At 29.4% G+C, this 22,499-nt stretch overlaps 1 protein-coding gene across 10 annotated transcripts in view; it reads right to left on the bottom strand.

Moving 5' to 3' along the window:
• The window catches only part of Mp (collagen XV/XVIII-type protein multiplexin), a 233,136-nt gene that overhangs the window by 5,394 nt on the left and 205,243 nt on the right, over positions 1-22,499 (bottom strand). For 8 of the 10 annotated variants that reach the window (XM_087166214.1, XM_087166207.1, XM_087166209.1 and 5 more), the window contains 13 exons: positions 22,010-22,108; positions 15,754-15,885; positions 15,621-15,674; positions 13,367-13,498; positions 11,583-11,690; positions 11,389-11,499; positions 9,397-9,421; positions 7,395-7,501; positions 5,936-6,034; positions 4,401-4,518; positions 3,207-3,251; positions 2,263-2,384; positions 529-657 (listed from right to left, as the gene is read on the bottom strand). In XM_087166214.1, the coding sequence (XP_087022340.1) occupies positions 529-657; positions 2,263-2,384; positions 3,207-3,251; positions 4,401-4,518; positions 5,936-6,034; positions 7,395-7,501; positions 9,397-9,421; positions 11,389-11,499; positions 11,583-11,690; positions 13,367-13,498; positions 15,621-15,674; positions 15,754-15,885; positions 22,010-22,108 (1,281 nt within the window). The remainder of the gene's footprint in view (positions 1-528; positions 658-2,262; positions 2,385-3,206; positions 3,252-4,400; positions 4,519-5,935; positions 6,035-7,394; positions 7,502-9,396; positions 9,422-11,388; positions 11,500-11,582; positions 11,691-13,366; positions 13,499-15,620; positions 15,675-15,753; positions 15,886-22,009; positions 22,109-22,499) is intronic. The other 2 variants (XR_015434795.1, XM_087166212.1) reach the window with 1 other exon arrangement.

Here is a 22,499-nt window from a genome sequence, read left to right as displayed (position 1 = left end):
AATATAAAATTACAGTTTTGCCGCATTATTTTTCAACCATTATAATATTTTAGGTGATCTATGCATTTGTGTTTATTTAAATAGGATATTTCATGAATAATTTATACTCTAGTGAACAAAATGGAATAATTTATGAATTTAACTCTATCAAATGTGTATAGCCACATATTTTGTTTAACTGTCATATTTTTGAAAATTTAAGAAGTATGCAGTTGTTATCGTTTTGGCCAAATGTTATAGTGTCACTGTAATACACATTTATTTACAGGGTAGTTTTTTTCTAACTTTTTTGATAATTTTGATTAATACCTCAAAAATTTGATATTTCTAACAAAATAATACTTTCTTTTTAAAGTATTAAGCACAATAAACTATTGATTACTATTATAGCTGAACAGTTAATATGTAGAAAGTGCATAAAATAGAATACAATCAACTTCAATGTTATTTTTAAATTGCATACGTAATTATAAAATCATCAATAATGCAAACTACATTAATTTATTAATATATATATATATTACATACCGCTACATACTGCCATCCTTCGCTTACTCTTACAAGTAGCGATTCTTCTTCCAAAACAAATGCCAGTGTTCCAAGAGGACTGATATCAGACATACGTAGCAACGTATCCATGTTTTTAAATGTAACCGCCTGTAAAATTTCATAATATAGCATTCATATAGTGTGAATGTTTTATATATTTAACTATACTTGATTCATTGAATGAAATGTTAACCATATATTAAATTCATGTTGAATATGAATGATTTAAGTAATAGTTTAATAATATACTATAAATTTATTAATATTTTAAAAATTCATAATGACTTTTTTTCGATAGAATAATTTTACTAGTTTATAAATTATTTGATGATGCCTTGTTATTTTAGATTTAATTAAATATTTCTTAGTTTTCCTAACTGCTTGGTAATTAGGACTAACATGTTACTTAATGTTTAATTATTGTGTAGAGAAACAACGTGTTATTGTGCATGTAATGTTTCATCAATTGACCAATTGCGTCAATCAACGGACATTACTAGCTAAATTCTGACATTTGTTTACATGAGATTTCCACCAGTTGGTGCAGTTGTTGACTGCTGTGTCTTTTTACATCATAATTAAGGATTAGCATGTATTTATCTTTTTTAGTGATTTCAATAGTTAAATATTAGACATCTAGTTGTTGGAATTAATAGTATGTAAATTCTATTTGTATGTATTTTCAATGCTTATTATTTGCTTATGTGTCTTCATCGTTGTTATCCTATAGATTATTGTCATTTTGATTTTATGAATTGCTTTTTGATGTCTATGTTCCTTTTGCATTGTATCCTGTTTATCTTGCAATGAAGTGCAACAATGAAAGTGATGTTCCAGTTTATGTAAGTGTCAGCTTTTCTTGACCCGTATAGTTATTTTGGCCTCTAGCGATAGGGATCATGCACTCCTGTTAGTCAATATTGTGTTATTGTGATGAAACTACTTTTCATGCTTTTAGAGGAAGAATGTGGCGAGTTTGGACGATATGAAGATATCACAAGCATTATACAGATGTTGATTAATTTTTCGATATAAATTGCATTTAAAAATAAGGTATAAGTTTTAAGTTTCTATCAAGTAACATGGAACATTTCTTTATATTTTACAGTAAAAGAAAAAAAGAAATGCCAAAAGATGCTATATAGTTACTAGTTGAGAACAGATTAAGGTAATTAGAAATCTTATTTATATCCTCCAAGATAGTGAGAAATTTTGTTTGCTAATTATATTGGAGCAATCTTTACAGACTAATATAATCTTCCTTTCAAATTTTTATAAAAATTTACTTGTTTAAAAGTAAAATTACTCTATTATGATGAAATTGATACGAGAGATGTGTTTAATTCGGTCAGCCGTACAAAAGACAGTTTTATGTTGAGATTGATAAATTAAATGTAGAATTTAGTGGCACTAGAGCCAAAAGGAGCTATATTGTGAACTAGCACACTCAATGCATTGAAATTAAATAATACTGTAAATTAAGTCTGATCCCAGAATAAAAGGAAAAGGATCACAATATCCTGGGACCTATTTAAGTTAAGATGCTAAGAAAATATCAATTTCTATCACTTTTATAATATTTAACTATTTTTTCTATTGATGTGTTTCTTCTGTTGCATTAATTATAAAAAATTTTAAAGATAAATTTGTTTCATTAAACATAAAGGAATGAAAATTTTTGAATATGTGAGTATATTAATTATAATGTTTTACCCCAGGAACAACTGTAGGTCTCCTGAGTTCTTCAGGTGCTGATTCAGTCGCAGATTTCCCTGGAGAGCCAGGGGGCCCTGGTGGGCCGGGAGGTCCTGGTGGACCTGGGAAAACTTGTACTCCTAATGAGTAAAATATAAAAAAATAATTACGTTATCAATAACATCAGAAGTTCGTAATTTTTATCCCAACTTCTATTTATGTAATTTTCATTTTAGTTTGAAGTTGTTTAATAGTAAGTGTAAATACTGTATTTTTCAATTTCAAATCTTTCTTGCTCTTCATTGATTAAAAATTTTTTAATTTTCCGTTAAGAACTTTGAGTAAGTTTTCCTACAATGTAACATTGTATTAAATGCATTTGCATTTAAATATTTTTCAGTCAATTTTAATAGAAAATTAATAGAAATGCAAATTAGAAACAGGACTTAAATAGTAAAACTTGAGTGATAAGGAAAAATACAAAATATATTTCTAATTTATCTATGACATTTGAGGTAATATTGAAAGTTGAATCATTAATTTCAAAATTTGTTTATCATAGAACAATATAACCCTTCTGTAAAATAAAACATCTCATGTTTAATCAAAATTTAAATTAAAACAGTTTAAATAAAATATAAAAGTGGTAATTAATTTAGCACTTATTGTGTTAAAAAAGTTTAACTTCGAAATTTTTTTTCTAACTGTATATGCCCTTTATGAAAATCTACTACATTATGAAGTTAAAAATCCTCAGAACAATATAATTTTAACAATTACTGTATTATAAGAGCTGGCACTGTACTATAAAAAGTTTAAAGATTATACAGTATTTCAGCAATTTAGAAAATATTTATTTTCTTATGAAAGAATGATATGGTTTAAAAAATTACGCAGGAAATAAATTTAAATTTTAATTTTAAATGTCTTGGATTGAAAAAATAAATTATTACAATTCTTACCTTTTGATCTGGCAAATGATCTTATACCTTTAATTCCTCTGTATGCTTGTAATGAAACCATGTATGTACAATTTAGTCAAATGAAAGAGTTAATATCTATTCTATGTCTATATAAATGCTTCATTTATTGAAATAATAATGGGTACCTTATATGGGCACTAGGGCTAAAAAAATAATTTTTATTTCAATTAGGATTCATTTAACATTAGCCCACACATCCATTTAACATTATCCACATATAAATTTTATTTAACATATCCAAAAAACTGATTAACACAAACTAAAAATTAGCATTTTCCCCCCGCATAAATTTATAATTTGATAATGGCAAATACAATTTCCTACAATAAAAAGAAAATTTCTTTTAATTGTTGAAATATAAATAATAAACGTATTGTAATGGATTTGTGTACATATATGTAGACAAAAATATTAACATTTTCTTATGTAAAGTATTAAATTTCAATATAATTCATATTGTTTTGCAGGGCTGATAGATTCCAAAGATATAACATCATTTTAGAATGTAAATAACTCCAAAAAATCATTTCTAATTCAAATGTTATTATCCTTTATGCAGTATTGATGGATCTTATAAAATAAAGTGGTTTTGATAGAAAATAGGTAATAGAATACGATTAGAAAGTTTTGTTTCTTACCTTTACTAACATAAAACAAATCTTTGTAATTGTGGTCAAAATTTTAATGTTTTTTTTGGAAAGTTAAACTAAGCAAATAACCAAAAATATCGTAACATAATTATTTTGATTTTACTGCTGATTAGGTCAGTTATAAATTTTTAGCCTATTTATCTATAATGTTACCTAAACAGGGACTAAGTTTCTTATTTATCTTAAGTCTGTTGACATCATACCTGATCGCTGTTAACAATGATTGAAACAATTAATAAACCACTTTTTATAATTGTGAATATTTATTTTAAAATGAATGATATTCTCCAAAAATAAATTTTTAAGTTAGAAATATTAAATTTAAAATAATTACTTATGGAAGCAAAAATGCGTTCATTGTAAAAATGCTTGATTGTAATGTTTAATTAAACAACTAAATATTAACTATCAAGTTTGTAACTATGCAAAACATTTAGCTGTAACCGCTTGACAATGAAAATGATAAAAATATATTAAACTGTTTTTAGATTCTAGATAACTTATCATGTTTGAATATAAATACCTCTTCTTCCTGGGTTTTCATTCACAGTCCAGTATGGGTTGCGATATCCAGTGCTGCCGGGGGCCCCTGGAGGACCTGGTAGACCAGGTGGTCCTTGAACGGATTTACCTGGTGGGCCCTGTGGTTATTTTCAGTATAGTTATTAATAAAACATTATTTAAATTATTACATAATATGCATATATGAAGCTTCAAGCTTGAATTTTTAAATAAAAATCAATAGAGACATTGTTATGACATTCCAAATTAACCAACTTTTTGAATAATTATCAGTAGAAAAAAATTAAGGAAGCTTCAACTTCAACAATTTTTAGATTGATATCAATCTAAAGAATTTATTGAAGTTTTAGTTAGCAGTTTTTTAAATAGTATAAATGGAAGGAATTTTATACAGTTTCAAGCTTAGTAATTTTTAAAAATTTACTTATGTGGTTTGTGGTTTGTTAAAAATTTACTTATGTCCCTTCTGGGAGAACTTCTAAATTGAATTGATAAAATTGACTAGACAATTTTTAAATTTCAGTTTCACCCAATTATTCAACAGTTCTAAAAAATTTTAAGATTATTGGTATCTTGATATATTACATTTGATACTCAAATAAAAGAACATATTGAATTAAATAATAAATTTAGTTATTATTTAATTCAATATTTTTGTTTAAAAACTATTGAGTAATCTACAAATTAGTTGATTATGTCTATGTTTTGGTATGTTTGGAAGCATACTTCATACATTTTTAAAAATTTATCTCTAAATAAATTTTTATGCTGACTAAAGCCTTTTCTTCAATATGATTTAAACTATCGAGCTAAATTCTTTGGGCATAATAATTTTAGCACATTCTTTGTCAGATCTTCAACCACAATTTTTCAAAATAATTTTTTTTATAGTTATAGGGTTAAAAACTTAGCTACACTGTAATTAGCTTCAGGTTGTAAAGAAATATTCACATTTTAATTATTTTTCCCATATTATTTTTCAGAAGGAATAGTTGCATAGAAAATCTATCAGTCAACAGATGGTGCATACTGTCAACAAGCTAATTTAAAAAATATTCTGGTTATGGTTGCAGTATATTTTTCACTATTTGAAAAAAAATTTTTTTTTGAAAACATTCACTTTTAAAGCTATCTTAATATAAAAAGTCACTTTTAATATTAAGATGATTTTTTTAAAAAAATTATCTCGTTTTGTATTGTTTGACATTAGGAAAGTGCAAAACTGCTTCTCATTTTTTGGTATAAAAAAGATTAGTTTGTTAGAACATTGCTTATTTTTTGTGCTTGTGAAGAATATTTTAAAACTCCAAAAAAGTCACAATGTAAACTTAGGCAGGATACTGGAAAAGAAAATTAAGTATCTACTGCCTCTTAATTTTAATTTCATGATAAAATATGAATTTTTGTGGTACATACTAAAAAAAAAAAAGAATATTAAATAGTTATTAGTCAGTGAATATTAGAACAAAAAAAGAACAGAAATATAAGCTATAATTTTATGACTAAAAAACATTATTATAATAATTTTTGACTTACTGGGGGACCTGGAGGACCAGGTGGTCCATTGACATGCATAATTCCTCCACTGCTTTCATCTCCCAATCCGCCAGCTGGACCTGGTGGTCCTCGTTCACCCTATAATAAATAGGAACAATTTTATATAAACAATAAGCAGTTAAAAACTATTAAACAAAAATACAAAACACTGTTTAACAAAATTTTAAATTTTCTAAATTTCAAGCTAGGAAAAGCATTAAAATGTGCATCAAGAGAAACGAAAAAAGATCCTTATAAAGCATTCATAAAAATTTATTAATTTGTGCAAATTTTTTACTAGTTGCTATGGTTGAAATTTTAATGGAGTCTATCTAATAGTTACCCTGTGAAATTAAAAACAAAGACTTTTTAAACTTTATATTTTAGAAACTCTTTAACAATGGAATTCGCCCACACTTAAAATTTTTCTTTTAAAATTATATACTTTAAGGAAATGGAAAAGTTAATAAACCTTGATAATCAAATTTGTTCAATCATTAAGATACACTTTAGGAGAACTAAAGAAAATAATATTAAGAGAGAAACTTTCTGACTGTATCCTGTCTCAATTATAAGAATTGTATCTTAAAGATTGCCTTCATTCTCATACCTGGGATTGATAACTCGAATTTTTCAGTGGGAAGGGGTGTTTGTATAAGTAGAAAAAAAGGGTTAATGTGTGTCATTTGCATTAATCATCTACCTATAGTCTGCATTTAATTGATTAGCATAACTTAGATTGGTTTCTCGAATTAAAATAACTATGAATCCTATTTGTATGATTTCTATTATTATTTTTTTATAATTCCTAGTATTATTATAATCCTATTCGTATAATTTCTATTATTAATTATTATGTCATGTATAATTGGAAAACGTAGGTTTTTATGCATAATTTAGCTTGAATTACCATCTGTACTGATTGTTCAGCATATCTGAGGTTAGTTTCTCAAATTAAGATTATAACTATAAATCCTATTTGTATGACTTCTATTATTTGTATAATTCTTACGATCATTTTATCCCATTTGTATGATTCCTATTATAATGTCACATACAATTAGAAAAATAGGTTTTTGTGTATAATTTAAATTGAATTATCATCAGCACTATTGGATCAATATATAGGATATCATCTTAGGTTAGTTTCTCTATATCATCTGGTTGGGTATCATCTAGGTTCTAAAAGGGTTAACTGGTTGCTTCGAGATTTTTCTAAGACAAACTAAAATTTAATTGCAATTGAGTAGACTTATTTTTAAAAATTTTATTAGTTGTGTTTGTATTGGTGCTGCATTGTAATCACAATTAATAAATATTGTATTACTGGTTGATTTTACCACAAAAGCTTGTAAAGCATTGGAAATGATTTAAATATTTTATAAAATAAATGGGAGAATCAAGTAAATATTCTATGAGAATACTAGAAGATTGAATGAACATTTCAAAGGTATATTACTTTAACGCCGTCTTTTCCAGGTCTTCCCGTTTCTCCTTTTTCTCCAGGTCGTCCATGTGGCCCCATGGGTCCTACTGGGCCCGAGTCTCCTCTATCTCCTTTTGGGCCTGGTGAAAAGAAATGACAGATACATATAGTGATTGCAAAAGCTCTAAATTGCATATAAAAATGTCGTGTGAGATTGCAAAAGAATTTTTCCCCATAATAATTGTAGTGAAAGAACTGTGAGTGCTTAAATTAATGTTGAAATCCGAGGAAAACGTTCTCATTTGTTTAATAAGTACAAAGGCCATCTTTTTCACACGTTCAACAGAAGCTGCTTAAGCTGCTAAAAATAAATAAATAAAAACTTTTTATTACCCCCAACTGTGTAAATTCTGATTTTTCATGCCCTGTTTACAACAATGCAATTTGAATGGGAAGCAAAAATTATTTATGTAATTCAAAACACCCTTATGGTTTTTTGAAAAGAAATAGTTTTTTTTAATGTTGCTATTTGGCCGAATATTCAGTATCCGACCAAATCACTATTCGTTACATCCCTAGTCAAAACTGACGATCCTCTGGAATTTTAAGAAATAAGTCGATTTACAAGTGGCAATTTGTTTTTGTGAAACTAGTTAATTACGATACTGACTGTTATTTTATGTTTAATACGTTCACACTAACTATTCAGACATAAATACATTCAGTGGACCTTTGAATTGAAGGTTAAAGGTCATTCAAAAATTTTCAAAAAGAGGCTGTTTTCTTAAGACTTTGACCTTCATAATCTATTAGCATAGTCAGTCAGAAAGTTATATGCATACGAAAGAATAGTATCTAAAAAATTGATGTATGTGTGGTGTTTATTTGGCATGACCTTAACCTAACAAGAACCTGAAATTTTGCTCAACTTTCAAGGCCAATAACTGCTTTTGCCAAAACTAGGTAAGTATGGAATTTGCCAGAAAAGAAATCTTGAGTATCTCATCTTTATATTCGTATATATATACATGTTTTAAAACGATTTACAGCATTCCCATTGCTATTTCTGTAGTCAATTATTTAGGTGCCTGTTTCAAACTTTAGGGCCGTATTTAAAAAAAAAGCTTAATTGGTAACCATAGGTCTGCAAATTGATTTTGTTTCTGCTATACTAAAGGCTTCTTTTCCAGCAAATTTCAAACTTGTCTAATTTTGGCCAAGGCATTTGATGACTTTAAAATTTGTGCAAAATTTAAAGGCATTTGATGACTTTAAAATTTGTGAAAAATTTCAGCATCTTGTTACTTTAAGATCAATTTTAAGGTCACTTCAAATATACACTGCACATATGTTTATTCTTTTTAGGAACTGCTCATTGATTTGTATTCACAGAAATATGTACCTATGTAGTTCATTGTTTGTACCAATAGATTTTGACGGTCAAAGTCTAAGAAATAGCTTTTTTTCTAAGATTTTTGAATTACATTTGTTCTTTGATACAAAGGTACACTGAAAAGTATTTATGCCGAATAGTTGGCGAGAACGTAGCTCATTTAACAAAATACATTGCATTTTATAAAATTCATGTGTTTTTCTCAAAATTTCACTGGATCCGGAGTTTTACCCCCAAATACTATTCGATAACTCTCGAAACCCCAAAACTTCGAGAGGAAAAAAAGCGTATTTTATTTAAGGAATATATCCTGACTATTTCAAGAAAATTAAAAATGTCTGTATCCAACTCTGTGAAGTAATTATGTCTGTAACTGACTCTTAAAAAAAGTTTTTCTTAACCATCATTCTTTTTTTTATTTTATAAGTATTTTATTTGAGTAATAAAGACATCAATATTAGAGTTAAGAGTCCATAGACCAATCGCTGGAAATATATTAGGGTTCGTCATTTCCGTGCTGCAAGATCTTGCAAATTTCAGTGTTTCTCCCTAATATTGAAAATTACAATAATTTTTCCCCAGATTCCTTCAACTTCTTATAAATAGAATAGAAAAATATACTTGTATAAAACTTGTACTTACCTATACTAACAACACTTATACCGTCCTGAAACATTAAAAAAAGCGTATTAAACGATTTTATAAACAATTCAGGTACATGAATTTAAATTAAAATGTATGATGTGGAAAAAAAATCTGTGTACAAAATTAATTTTTAAGTACAGTCAGTCAAATAATGTGACAATTTTTCTCTAATTAAAAAATTAGAGAATAATATTTAATAAATTAATTAATACATAATATATAAAATTAATATTTTTTAAAAAAAAATTAAAATACGTATATACATTTGATGATTTAAGTCATTGCAAACATTGGAGTCCTTAGCAAATGTTTAATATGTGTATAAAAAATGAAATCTCCAGACTATACACATTAGCACATTCGGAGTCACAAATTAGTCCTTCAGAAAAACCTGATCAGAATATGATGGGTCCTTGTCAAAAGGTTGGATTAAATATCATTAATACTTGTAAGATGAATATAACAAGCGTTTGTTGTTGGAAAATCTTTATTAATAGGCACTTAGTATGTTGCGCTTAGTATGATGTCTTTAATTATTTATAGTGAAAGAACATTGTCTGTAACAATGCCTTTCCTAGGTAATGAAGTAATTTTTCCAAAATTTTCACTCATCTATTTGAATAAAGTAGAATGTTTATATGTATGCGTGTTGTATCGTAAACAAATCCCTAATTTTTAACTGATTTGCACCAAATTTGATGTTCATACGTTCGAAAATACTACGAACCAGTAGTTTAAAACTCCCTCCGATCCCAGGTTCGCGCGCTACATCCCCAAAAAAGAGTTTTCTATAGGATTTGATAAAGATTTTATAAAATCAGCAAATTGCTAGCTTGCTCCAGTAAATCAACAATTAGTTTCATAGCCCGTTTTTATGAATTATTTATCTTTGGTTTCCCACACTAGGTTATCACAAGTAAAATCAAGGTAATAATTTTTTTTAAACAATATATTTTAAGGTTTTATACTTTCTAACAAAAATTTTTTTATTTCGTAGGCATCACATTTAGTAGTTATTACATTCAGTCGAAGTTTTGAGATGTTAAGCGCAAAAAACTTGTATAGTAGTACTTAATAAGTAATATTTTTACAATTAAACTGATCTAGGACCGGGATAGCCTGTTTGGTAGAGCACTGGGCCCATATCCAAGAGTTCGTGGGTTCGATCCCCGCCGACCGAAGACTCCCCGTGTAGTAAATGGTGACTGATGCACGTTAAATCTGTCGAGTCGCAAAGTCCTCCTTGTTCCCGTAACAAATAAATACCTCTGGGTGTACTGATCCAGGAGTTTCCTTGTCTTCTGGATTGGTTCAAAATTACAATGCTACGGAGTTGAACTTTAGTAGTCGTAAACCCAAAATTGGGTCGGCTGTTCAACGACGGATATAAAAAAATTAAGCTGATCTTTTAAATTGTTTTGTGGCTAAGGCATCGACAAAGTTGAAGCTTGAGCCGCGATGGCTCAGGGGGTGAACCTTCCAATGAGGTGAACCGTGTTCGAATCTCAACGATGGATGGTCAATACAAATCCCGCACCCGACCACCGTGAAATATCCTCAGTGGTAGACGGCTCATGGGTTAGAGTTTCTCTCCCGTTAGGCTAGTCGTGGGAAGTTCTCATCGTCTTCCTCGACATGTAACGCAAATCCATCAAAAAAAGTCCTCCACGAAGGCAAATTCCTCCCAATACTGGATCCATAAGTTCCCCTGTCTTCTGGATCGGGTTCAAAATTGCAAGGCTACGGAGCTGAACATTAGTAGTCGTAAATCCAAAATTGGGTCGGCTGTTCAACGACGGTTAGAAAAAAAAGTTGAAGCTTAAATGAATGTTTCCCTTGAAAAAATATACGAAAATAGCTTATTGTTAGAATAAAATTAATAGAAGAATGGAATTGAGTTTATGGTCTAAACATTATTTGGGGATTATCAATTTTCCACAAATCAAAATTAAAAAAAAAACTGTAATATTAAATAATGAATATAATTACCGGATCTACGTAACCGCCATAACCAGGTGGTCCAGGTTCTCCTTTATCTCCTTTTATGCCTATTCCTGTATCTCCTTTCGGTCCTTGCTTTCCTGGGTTTCCAGGCCTACCCTGTAAAAGTTCAGATTTTATTTCATTACTGACGAGTGTTCTCATTCTTTAGTTTAATTGGATGTAAGGCAAATTATAATTACCGGAAAACCGGGCAAACCGATTTCACCAACAGGTCCGGATATTCCGGGTGGCCCTGGTGGTCCAATTTTTCCTTTTTTACCTCTCCTTCCTCGTTCACCTTTCAGCAACTAATAATAATAAAAAAGAAATTATAACCTTATTACTTTAATCAAAACTAAGTTAAGATCTTTGTTAACTTTCATTTTTAATTTATTGAAAACTTTAATTTTTAACTTGTATTTCATACGCAAGTAATGCATAATGCCCAAAAAAGTCAGTATCCATCGTCTTACCTGTTGAATAGTTGGTTTTGTGGTTACAAATTTGGTGACTAGTTATAATAAAGTCGCTATGGTTTAAAAGATAAGACTACTAACAACACCTCCTGGTGAGAAACTGAAGAGTTTCTAAACCGAAAACGGTACAAGATAGGATAAAGATGAACTACAAGATGTAGAGCTTTACCGAATGAATACGAATTGAGAACTTACGGTCAGTAATGTTGCTATAATGAACTGTCACTAAAATGGACTGTAAAAAACAAATTATTTTATTTATTTCTATGCACACACTTTTCACTATTACACAAGTACGCCCGCTTGTTTGCGGAACGTTTTGAACACTGTTGATTTTTTGTTAAACACCAATAGATGGCGCTGGGCAGAACAAATGTTAAGAAAAGAACGTTTGAAACTCGCATTTGCGTGATTTCCTAATATGAAATGGGGAAAAAGAAAAAAAAAAAAAAAACATCGCAAGATACCTTAATTTTTGCTGTTCAATTTTTTTCTAATAAGCTTTTTACATTGAAAGCAAAAGCATCTTAGCATCAACAATTTTTTTTCTCCTAAGATTGTTTTGTCCTGTTACAGTGTAGAAAACCAAACCATGAACAAACAGTGGGGTACCAGCAAATGACGTAGTTCGGGTATCTACATCCTGATTGGTCATTGAAACGTGGCATTTTTTTACGTTAGTAACTGTTCTGTTTCGAGTAAGCCAAGCTTATCAAGCATCAATTCTCTTAAGTGACACATTCTATATTCCTTCACAAAGATTTCAATTCCTTCATTATGTATTTCTTACTTAACACAAAGACAGACGTGAAACCCTGTCGAATCTAAACAAACTAATTATGCATCGAAGTTGCTTGTCACACAAAGCAAACATATATCACGGTAATAATAAAATACATAAATAATAAAATAAATAATAAATCTAAGTTAAGTAAAAGACGTAAACGAGAAAAAATCACATTTCAACATATTCGATGTGCGATATGGCGCTGTATTTAATTCTAACATTCTAACTTGTGTTGAGAAACTTAGCTCAACTTTAACAAGCCAGTTTGCTTATAAACGACCAGCTGGTGCTGACTTCACTGGGCACATGTGTAGGTATCCGTGATCTTCTTCTTGAAGTGCAAGTATCCAATTGCGCATTTGAATTCTTTTTTTCCCTTCTTAGCTTAATGTCCACAAGGTATCAATTCATACTAAATAAATGATGTTCTACAATTTCGTGATTTACTTTTTTCCTCCTATATCTCATTCCGTTTTAGAGATAGAAATTCTAATTTCACAGTTTACAACCAGGTCGTGTTGTGAGCTGTATCATCTTGGAGCACATAGCCGCTTTACTATTCTTAGACACCTGGATAACACTTTTGTAACTATTGATGCAGCTCTTCGAAAGTTGGGAGGTGCATACGGGTTTTAATAGGCACTATATATGTCTACATAGTGATGAGTCTGATCTATATTACTTAACAGTCATGCAAGAATTCAATAAATGTATTACTTACTGAAATAGCGTCTCCAACTGAATCCACTATTTTGGTTATTCCTGGGGGACCAGGTGGACCTAAGTCACCTTTTGGACCTACTGGTCCTTCTTTGCCTTCTTTACCTTCTTTTCCACGCAATCCTCTATCACCCTAAATTAAATAAACAAAAATATTAGGTTCTCAAACCTAACTTAGGCATCGAAACTATGAAAGGATATGGAAAAAGATTAATTAAATTAATTAGATAATTTATATCTTAGGATGTAAGCAGGACGTTTCTCTGTCTGAAATAAATAAATATTAGGTTTGATTTAAATGGTTAAATTCAAACGTTATTGGGCTAGGAGACTTCTTCAAATCAGTGAACTTCAAATGAATTAAATTATCCTTCTTCCCCAAGATTAGCTTTAGCCGCCATCTTGAATTTACTCATGGGCATAGAACATTTTAAAATAATTAAGTTCTTATTCATTTAATTTGAAAGCAGAAGGTTAAATAGTATTTTTCTGTGCATGGTTACAACAAGTTCTCAAAAAATTTTTAGCAAACATTTTATTTTCATTATCTGTTTCAAATTTTCTTCAAACTATTTACAATGATGTAAAATCAATTATACTCAGAGTTTCTTTATTATTGATTTTTCTCTCCTTTTAACTATAACTATTTTTTTTGTTGTCCCCCGGGCAAACTTTGTATTTCAGTATTGTGACAGGACACATTTTTTTCCTTACGTTTTAGAAGATTCTAATCGATTATAATAATTTTTTAATAGATGGCGGGAAATTTGAGTTCCATGACTGGGCAGGGGAAATGAACGGGTAAAACGAGAAGGGGGTAAAAAGGTCGTAAAACGAGAAACCTACGCATTGATATCCAGAAAAGTGAGGTATTGTTTAAGGTGCATTTTTTGCGATGAATCTATTGAAATCGAACCCAAATCGATAGGTCTAAATAGTTTAGAAGTTAAAGTTTTTATTGTAAAAAAGGTACAGACTTGTACTTATACATATTTCTGCGGTTGGGATAGCCTGCTTGGCAGGGCGCTGGACTCACGTTCGTGAGAATGGGAGTTCGAATCCAGACTGCCGAAGTGTAGTGAATGGTGACTGGTGCACATTAAATCTGTCGGGGCACACATTCCTCCATGTTTCCATATTAAATTATACCTCTGGGGTACTGAATTGACGAATGATCGTTCGCTGGTTCAGGTCGAAATTCGATCTGTGGATGAATGAATGGATTCGTCCTAAAAAAGGGGGTGGCAAAAGTTCGAATTCTTGGCCATAGAGGGTGACACTGGAAAACAAGAACAATCTCACCCCTTGCCTTAAATGGCTCCCGACAACAACAAGAACCTATTGATGCATGTAACTTTGCTGTCTAGGCAAATGAAGTATATTTTCCTAAGTATTTTTTGCACTGAATTGAGTGAAACCAAAGCAGAGTCGATTGTACTAATAGTTTATAAGTTGTTAAATTGTGTATAAAATGTAACAGTTTTTGCAATGTAACGTATTAAGCATCTGATATAGCTATTTAGACGAGCAATGTCTTGGATCCTATGTTATGTTTTGCGCTAAATTGGTTGAGATCAAAACTAAGTTTAGAAGCTTTGAGGGTTACATATGTTTCACTTGAACAAAAGTACTGTTTTGTACTAATATGTACCAATTCGCGCGCCTGACACTACAATGTCAATAGTGTTCATAATAATACATCACTCGATAATGCTCGCATTGTTTCATGCACTTTTTTAATGCTTAAATCATTAAAATCAAATTTAAGTCCATAGAAATAATAATTTAGAAGTTATAAGGATTTCATGTAAGAAATTTTGAACTTTTGACTTAAACAGATTTAAGCATAAAACAGATTTCTGATTACGCTTATTCTAGTGAGTGTATGTGCGAGAAAACCATGAGCAAAAGATGTAATTTAAAAACCTGTTAAAATGTAATCCCTCATTTACTTAGAAAAACAAAGTTTTTTTTTTACAGTGGAATTTTCCTTTAATCACCTTACACCACCTTACATGATACGGAGTTTCTGGAAATACTTTGCTTAATGGTGGCAAAGTTAATGTGGTAATATTTTAATGAATCAGAATTAACAGCTATCGGGCCATCACTACATATAATTAAAATAAGATATATTAAAGATCAGGTATAGGCGAGTAGACTTGTTCTTAATTTTTGATGAAAGTTTCATTTGTATGCACTTATTTGTACATGGTATTTTCGTAAAATGTAGCATTTTCCATTGAAACTCTTACCTTTGTTCCTTTTTCTCCTGGTGGGCCTGGTGTACCAGGATCTCCTCTGTCGCCCTAGAAATAGAATTATAAAGAATATAACATCAGGAAAAAAATTATGCAGAAAGAATATTTCAGCTTAATTTTTTTTTACCTTTGGGCCAGTAAAACGTACACTGCCGTAATCCAAGTCGACAGCATCATCGTCTGAAGGGCGGTATATAGCAGAGATACCAGGCGGTCCGGGTGGTCCTGGGAGTCCTATACCAGCAGGTCCAGGATCACCCTTTTAGAACGAAAAACATACTGTATGATTATTCATTCATATATTTGTTCCATTATAAAAATTTACCTTTTTTAGGAAATTAAATAACATTAGCTTATAATTAATAGCTCATTATTAAGCTCAAGGTTTCAGGAATTATTTATTAAATCTTTTTTGAAAAAAAATGTACCATATTTTTTCTTGGAATTTTTCCATTACCGTCATGTGGGGCTACTTTGTGCAAACTCGAATTTGGCACTTTTCAAGTGCTGCTATTCAGTACTATGTTTTTTTCACGTTAAAAATGTGTGGAATTTGAAGATAGAAGTCTCCTCTATTACTACATGCATTTTTTCGAATTTTAAAACAATCTCAGAGTGTGTTTTGTTTATCCAATGCCAACAACTTTCCGAGAACGTCGGATGTCGAAAAGTGTGCGTGGAAATTTTAGCTACGAAATGCAAAGACGTTGATAAAAATATTATCGTTAAGTGTAAATTTTTTTTATTTATATATTAATAAACAATTATATCATGTTAGAGTTAAAAAAATTTGAAAATTAATTACAAATAAATGGAAAATGAAAAAAATGCATAAAAAAATGCATAAAAATGCAAGGCTACTTTGTGCAAAGTTAAATTCGTTTTTTTTTCGACAGAAAAATTGTCAGACGTTATAAAAAAATACCTGGAACGAGAAACTACCGTGATTACACTTTAGAAAAGCTGCAACAATGTTTGCAAGCAGTTGCTGGTAGTATGTCGATTGCAGAAGCTTCTCGGAAATACAAAATCCACAGAAATACTATCTCTAATAAAATTCACAAGAAACACGTGAAACGTGCTGGTAAACTATTATTTTTCTTCTACAAAGATTTTTCTAATGAATTAATCAAACGATTTAACACATAAAAATATATTTTATAGGGCATTAAGTGATTTTGACAGAAACTGAAGAGCAAGTTCTGTCATGTTCATTCAATCATGTTATGTTCAAATTTATCAATATTATAAATGTTGATGAATGTGAAATAATTATTATTTTTGAAATTTCATCCATTTCAATGTTCAAAAATATATATGGTTTCCCTTTGTTTAAACTCAAATGTTTTGAAATAAACATTCTTTTTAAGAAAAAATTCTTTATAATAAATGGTTTCTTAACACTGAAAATTATTTTCAAACTAATATCTTTACATATCTTGATGTTTTTGTTATTAAAAATGTTAACAATTAACTTTTTTAACAATTTTATATCAATATTTTACTAAAAACACGATTATTAAGCAGAATTCCTATCGCTGCACAAAGTAGCCCCACTTGGGGGCTACTTTGTGCAAGATATGTTTTGACTTATTATTTGTAAATATTACAAACAAATAATGCCAATATTGATCAAATTCACTCGTCTGAGTCCAGTTATCAATACAATATCGATAAATTTTACTAATGTTTGAATTAACATAGTTTTTTTTACATGTCAAAGTTCAAAGACTGCGAAATCCTGCACAAAGTAGCCCCACATGACGGTACTTTTTTTTCTCCATAAGATCAGGAAAGAGAACTGATTTTATGTGCATGGAAAACAGATTCTGTGGATCGATAATATTTTTCCTATCAATAGAACTCCCATCCTTTATTATGTATTATAATTGTGTCAATTTTAATTGGATTAAATGTTGGAATTCAATGGCGCAGGAGCCAAATGCGGCTATAAAACGCTACACTTTACGCGAAAACGTATCGATATTATTTTTTTATGGTAACAAAATTAAACGATGCTAGAGACTGTACGCATTATGCAAAACAGATATATTATTTGTATTCAATGAATTGAAAGTAACGTTTAATGACATAAAGGCTGGAAGAGATTATGCTGTTGTCATTGGTACTCAATGTAATGAAATAAATGTATTGTAACTAAGTCGGACGCAAAAGTTAAAGGGAAAATAAATTACGTTCGTTTATGAAATCAAAAATTTACATAAATTTGTTTCTTTTTTAAGATTTTAAATTTCTATATACAGTCGGACTTCTATTTAACGAACTTCCATTTTAGGAATTTCTCTACTTTACGAATTTTTTCGAGGAACCAAGAGCATTTTGGAAATTTCTTCGTAAAATAACTTCCAAATAGCGAATTGAATTTTCTATTCAACGAACTTTTCATTGAGCTCCACTTTCCCTATTTTCCGAAATATTTCTTAACATTTACCGCATGTTATGGGGGAATTAATTATGAATTAATTGAATTAATTTTCGAAGCCTCTGCTTTATGAAATGTATTACTTTTTTCTCTAAAAATTATCTTAGAGAAAGCAGTAAATTCCCTTTTCGTTTGCATTTCAAACGAAAAGGGAATTTACTGCTATTACTTTATTTTTACGAAACGTTCTCAGTTTAAATTAACAGATTTTATCCGTGGAAATTTAACTTAAGAACGCATGCGGTAACGAATGTTTAAAATTACTTTTATAATAAATGCAACTATAAGTTTATGTATAAATTTAACCTTTTCTTAGTTGAAAATGTACACAGCATGATAGTGTAACACTGGCTAATGTTTTGCTCTATTCTTTCTTTTCACTCTTTTATGGTTAATGTTTATAAAATAAATAGTAGATACTAGTTTACGAGATAAAAGTGCATCAATTGCTATTTTTATTATGTCTAGTGTTTATGAATTTAAAACCTGTTTAGTGTTGCTTAAGTATTATAAAAGGTGATTTTATATTTAACGAATTTTCCATATAACGAACTTATTATCGGGATTTAGTGACTTCGTTAAATGGAGGTCCGACTGCAATTGGCTTTATTTTTATTTTTAACTAGCTTGGAGAAAAAAAAATTTAATCTCGGGACACAATATTTATGAAAGAAACATCGTGACGTAATTGCATCTTTATTTATGCGCAAAAATCATGATACCGAACCATTTATTTCTTTTTGTAACATACAATTATGAATATGACGACAATTTATGAACCATTTTGTTTAAAAAAAAAAAGTATTCCACTCGATTCATAGATGTTAGTCACAATCGAAACTCAACCATATAAAAATTACATAAATTTGTTTCGTTTTTAAGATTTTAAATTTCTATATAATTGGCTTTATTTTTATTTTTAACTAGCTTGGAGAAAAAAAATTTAATCTCAGGACACAATATTTATGAAAGAAACATCGTGACGTAATTGCATCTTTATTTATGCGCAAAAATCATGATACCAAACCATTTATTTCTTTTTGTAACATACAATTATGATTATGACGACAATTTATGAACCATGTTGTTTAAAAAAAAAAGTATTCCACTCGATTCATAGACGTTAGTCACAATCGAAACTCAACCATATAAAATAGCTTCTTTATTTTAATAAAAAAATAATTTAAAAAGCAACTGAATCCGATCATTCAGCCATGATAGTATCGTGATACTCATCCATTACAAACCGTGATTGTAGTGAAGTCTGATGTCTTAATAAGCGTCTGAATGCAACCGGTACTGTCGTTAGATCCTTAACTTTTAGATAAACGAAGAATATAATCTACCAATCTTTTTAAACCACTAAATACCTACTTATAATATCGTTAGCGCACCAGAAATTGCGGGGTACAGGTACATATTAGGGTGCGTGTTGGAATCTTTTGATTAAAATGTAGAAAGGAATATATTTGAGAATAATCTTACAAGTTAGAAATGATAAGGACGTTATAATGATATTGCTCCACAAACGCCGAGCATAGAAATTATTGCCAAGTATCAATATTTGATAAAGGTTCCAGCTATAAGGGAGAAATTATGGCTTAGTTCCTAGTAATGATAAGGATCAAGCTATGTCGGAAAATATTAAATTAGATAGAGTTGACTTATCTTTTGGATTTTGTAAGGGAATATGTGTTTGTAGGGTGATATGAATACACATAAATGACCTTTCATTATAAAGTTTTTCTTCCTGCATATTAGTGCAAATAGCTTCGGTTTATTCGAACTTATAAAACTACTTCTTACACGACTAAATATAAATAAAAAGTTAGCAACAAGATAAAATGTGAGTAATATTTGATTTTTTTCTGTACAAATGGGTACTAATACAGAGCTGATTGTGCTCCAGAAAAATCCGGATTTCCGGATTTTTCGCTATCAGTGATCCGGAAGTTTCTGGAAATCGAAGGTTTAGACGTTTCAAAAAATCATTGATCACAGAAGTTTCCGGAAATCAAATTTTCAAAGGTGGAACTTAAAAATACAGCTTATTTTATTTGTTTGAAAGGGAGAGCCGGATACTTTATAAGCTTATATTCATGATTAATATTAATTTTTTACCAGTAAATAGTTATTATAATTATAAACTCAAGAACGGAAGACATATTTGTAAATTTTAATTACTTCTCTAGGTCATCATAGGTATGTGTAAATGGTATAGGTATGTGTAAAATTTTAAATATATTTTAAGTAAACTAAGAAATATTGAGAAAAAAGAAGAAAATCTTGTTTAAATTTCTGTCTAATTTTTCAATCTAAACTTTTTTTTTTTTTTTTTAAACTTAAGAAATTTTTCGGAATTTTGACTTGACTTGGGCTCACAATCACCCGTGCTAATAGAATACCCCAATTATTTTTTCCACGGTAGCATTATAAGAAACAGTCAAAATGATAGAATATTAATATAGTAATATTAATTTATTTTGAAATCATCTGCTTCTGATTTTTGGTCCACTAATTTGGTTCTGATTTTTGATTTTTAAAATAACACAAATAAGAAATCTATTTCCGTTTTTTCCTCTAGTGTTTCAAACGTAAAATTTTTTTTCAAAAATAAAGATAATTAAATGAACAAATAGATAAAATGAAATTTAAATCCTAAATATATGCCCCATTATATTTAAATGTCTAAAACACCAATTTAATTACTTTTAAAGATGATATCATTGGAGAACAAATTTTTTGTTGTATTTATACAAATACTTGATCTTCCGTAATTCGGATGCGGGAATTTGAAATCTTAAATTAGTTTCGCTTCTAAGGCTACAGTTTTTTTTAAAAATGATATTTTTTTATCTATTTTTTTGCCAAAATGTACAAGTTTAAAACTTTAGATGTAACAGAGGGATGCATAAATGTTGCGACAAACTTCTAGGGGAGATAGGGCATATCAGGAATTAGATTGTGGCTAAGGGGGCTTCTCTATTTTAACGAAGAAACAGTTCACAATAGAGGAGCGCTTTTAGTTGCGTATGACGACATTTCCAGGCAAGGATTCCTAAGCAATTTTAATCATGAAGATGCGCTCTTACTTCCTTAGAAGTTTGTCACAACATTTATGCGACTCCTTGTTATGTAAAACGTTTTTAAACTTACACATTTCGACAAAAAAAAAGTAGGTACTAAAAATGCCAAAAAAAAAAAAAAAAAAAAAAAAAAAACTGCAGCTTGGAGAGAGAAACTGATTTCAGATTTGAAATCAGTGATGCAATAGTATCTAAAACCTGTTAAAAAATCTTATGCAACAGAAAAAAAAGTTCTTTTGTGTAATTAGCGTAAATTTATAAAAACATAATAATTTTTTCTTACATATAACTAACCAGAACGCTTCCAGATCCTGATAATTGGACTAATTTATTCAGCTACCCATTGTGTATTCAACATCCAAAATTGATTATATTTTTGAAAAGAATATATTTTTTTAAATTTAATAATTCAAATAAATTGAAACTATTCTATTATTCAGCAAAAGCATGTGGCCAATCGTCAAAATTGGTTATTTAGGTTTAAATTTTTGGCGCCGTAAAAATAGTTTAGAAATGAATATGACATCCATTGAAAAAAAAGGATTACTTATTTTTGAAAAAATTATATATTTTTTTAAATTTAATAATTCAAATAAACTGAAACTATTAAATTATTCAGCAAAAGCATGTTGCCAATAGTCAAAATTGGTTAATTAGATTGAAATTTTTGGCGCCGTAAGAATAGTTTAAAAAGGAATTCGACTTCTATTGAAAAAAAAAGGATTACTTATTTTCGAAATATTATATTTTTCATCTTTTAGCAATTAAAATAAACTGAATCAATTCAGTTAGTTTAATAGGCTATAAGTCAGAATTCACTTTTAAAGATTTACTAACTGTAGTAAAATGCTTACTTTTACACCACGTTCGCCTTTCAAACCAGGTAAACCAGCTATTCCATCTCTTCCATCCAATCCAGGATCTCCTTTTTCTCCTTGAAATCCTGGAATTCCCTAAAATTTAAATGCATTTTTATAATACTTAGGAATTTTCTTTTTAAAATTCATTCAGCGTTAAAGCAAATTTTAAAGTTAAGTCTTTAAGAAAGTAGTTAATTTAAATAATTTAGTTATTTTCAAAAGCTATTACATTTTTCCAAACGAAATTGGCTGGTGAATTTTGTGCAAATAATAAATTACACAAAAATTGCATCAATGCAAGCAAAATAGTTGTAAAAAATATTATTTTATTTTGTTTTGATTAAAAATTCATCACCAAAAACGTTTTTCACAACTGAAATTGAAAAAATATGTCTATATAATTTTTAAAACGGGGAGGGGGGGGGGCAGAAATTAAGAAAATTTAGTCATTGGTCCAAAGGTAACTACAAAAATATTACTAATT

The sequence above is a fragment of the Parasteatoda tepidariorum genome, chromosome 6, assembly GCF_982258835.1.
Source record: "Parasteatoda tepidariorum strain Cologne lab strain chromosome 6, Ptep-v5.0, whole genome shotgun sequence".
In the NCBI taxonomy this organism is placed as follows: Eukaryota; Metazoa; Arthropoda; class Arachnida; order Araneae; family Theridiidae; genus Parasteatoda; species Parasteatoda tepidariorum.
Note: the sequence above shows the minus strand (reverse complement) of the source record. Positions and strands in the feature narration are given on the sequence as shown.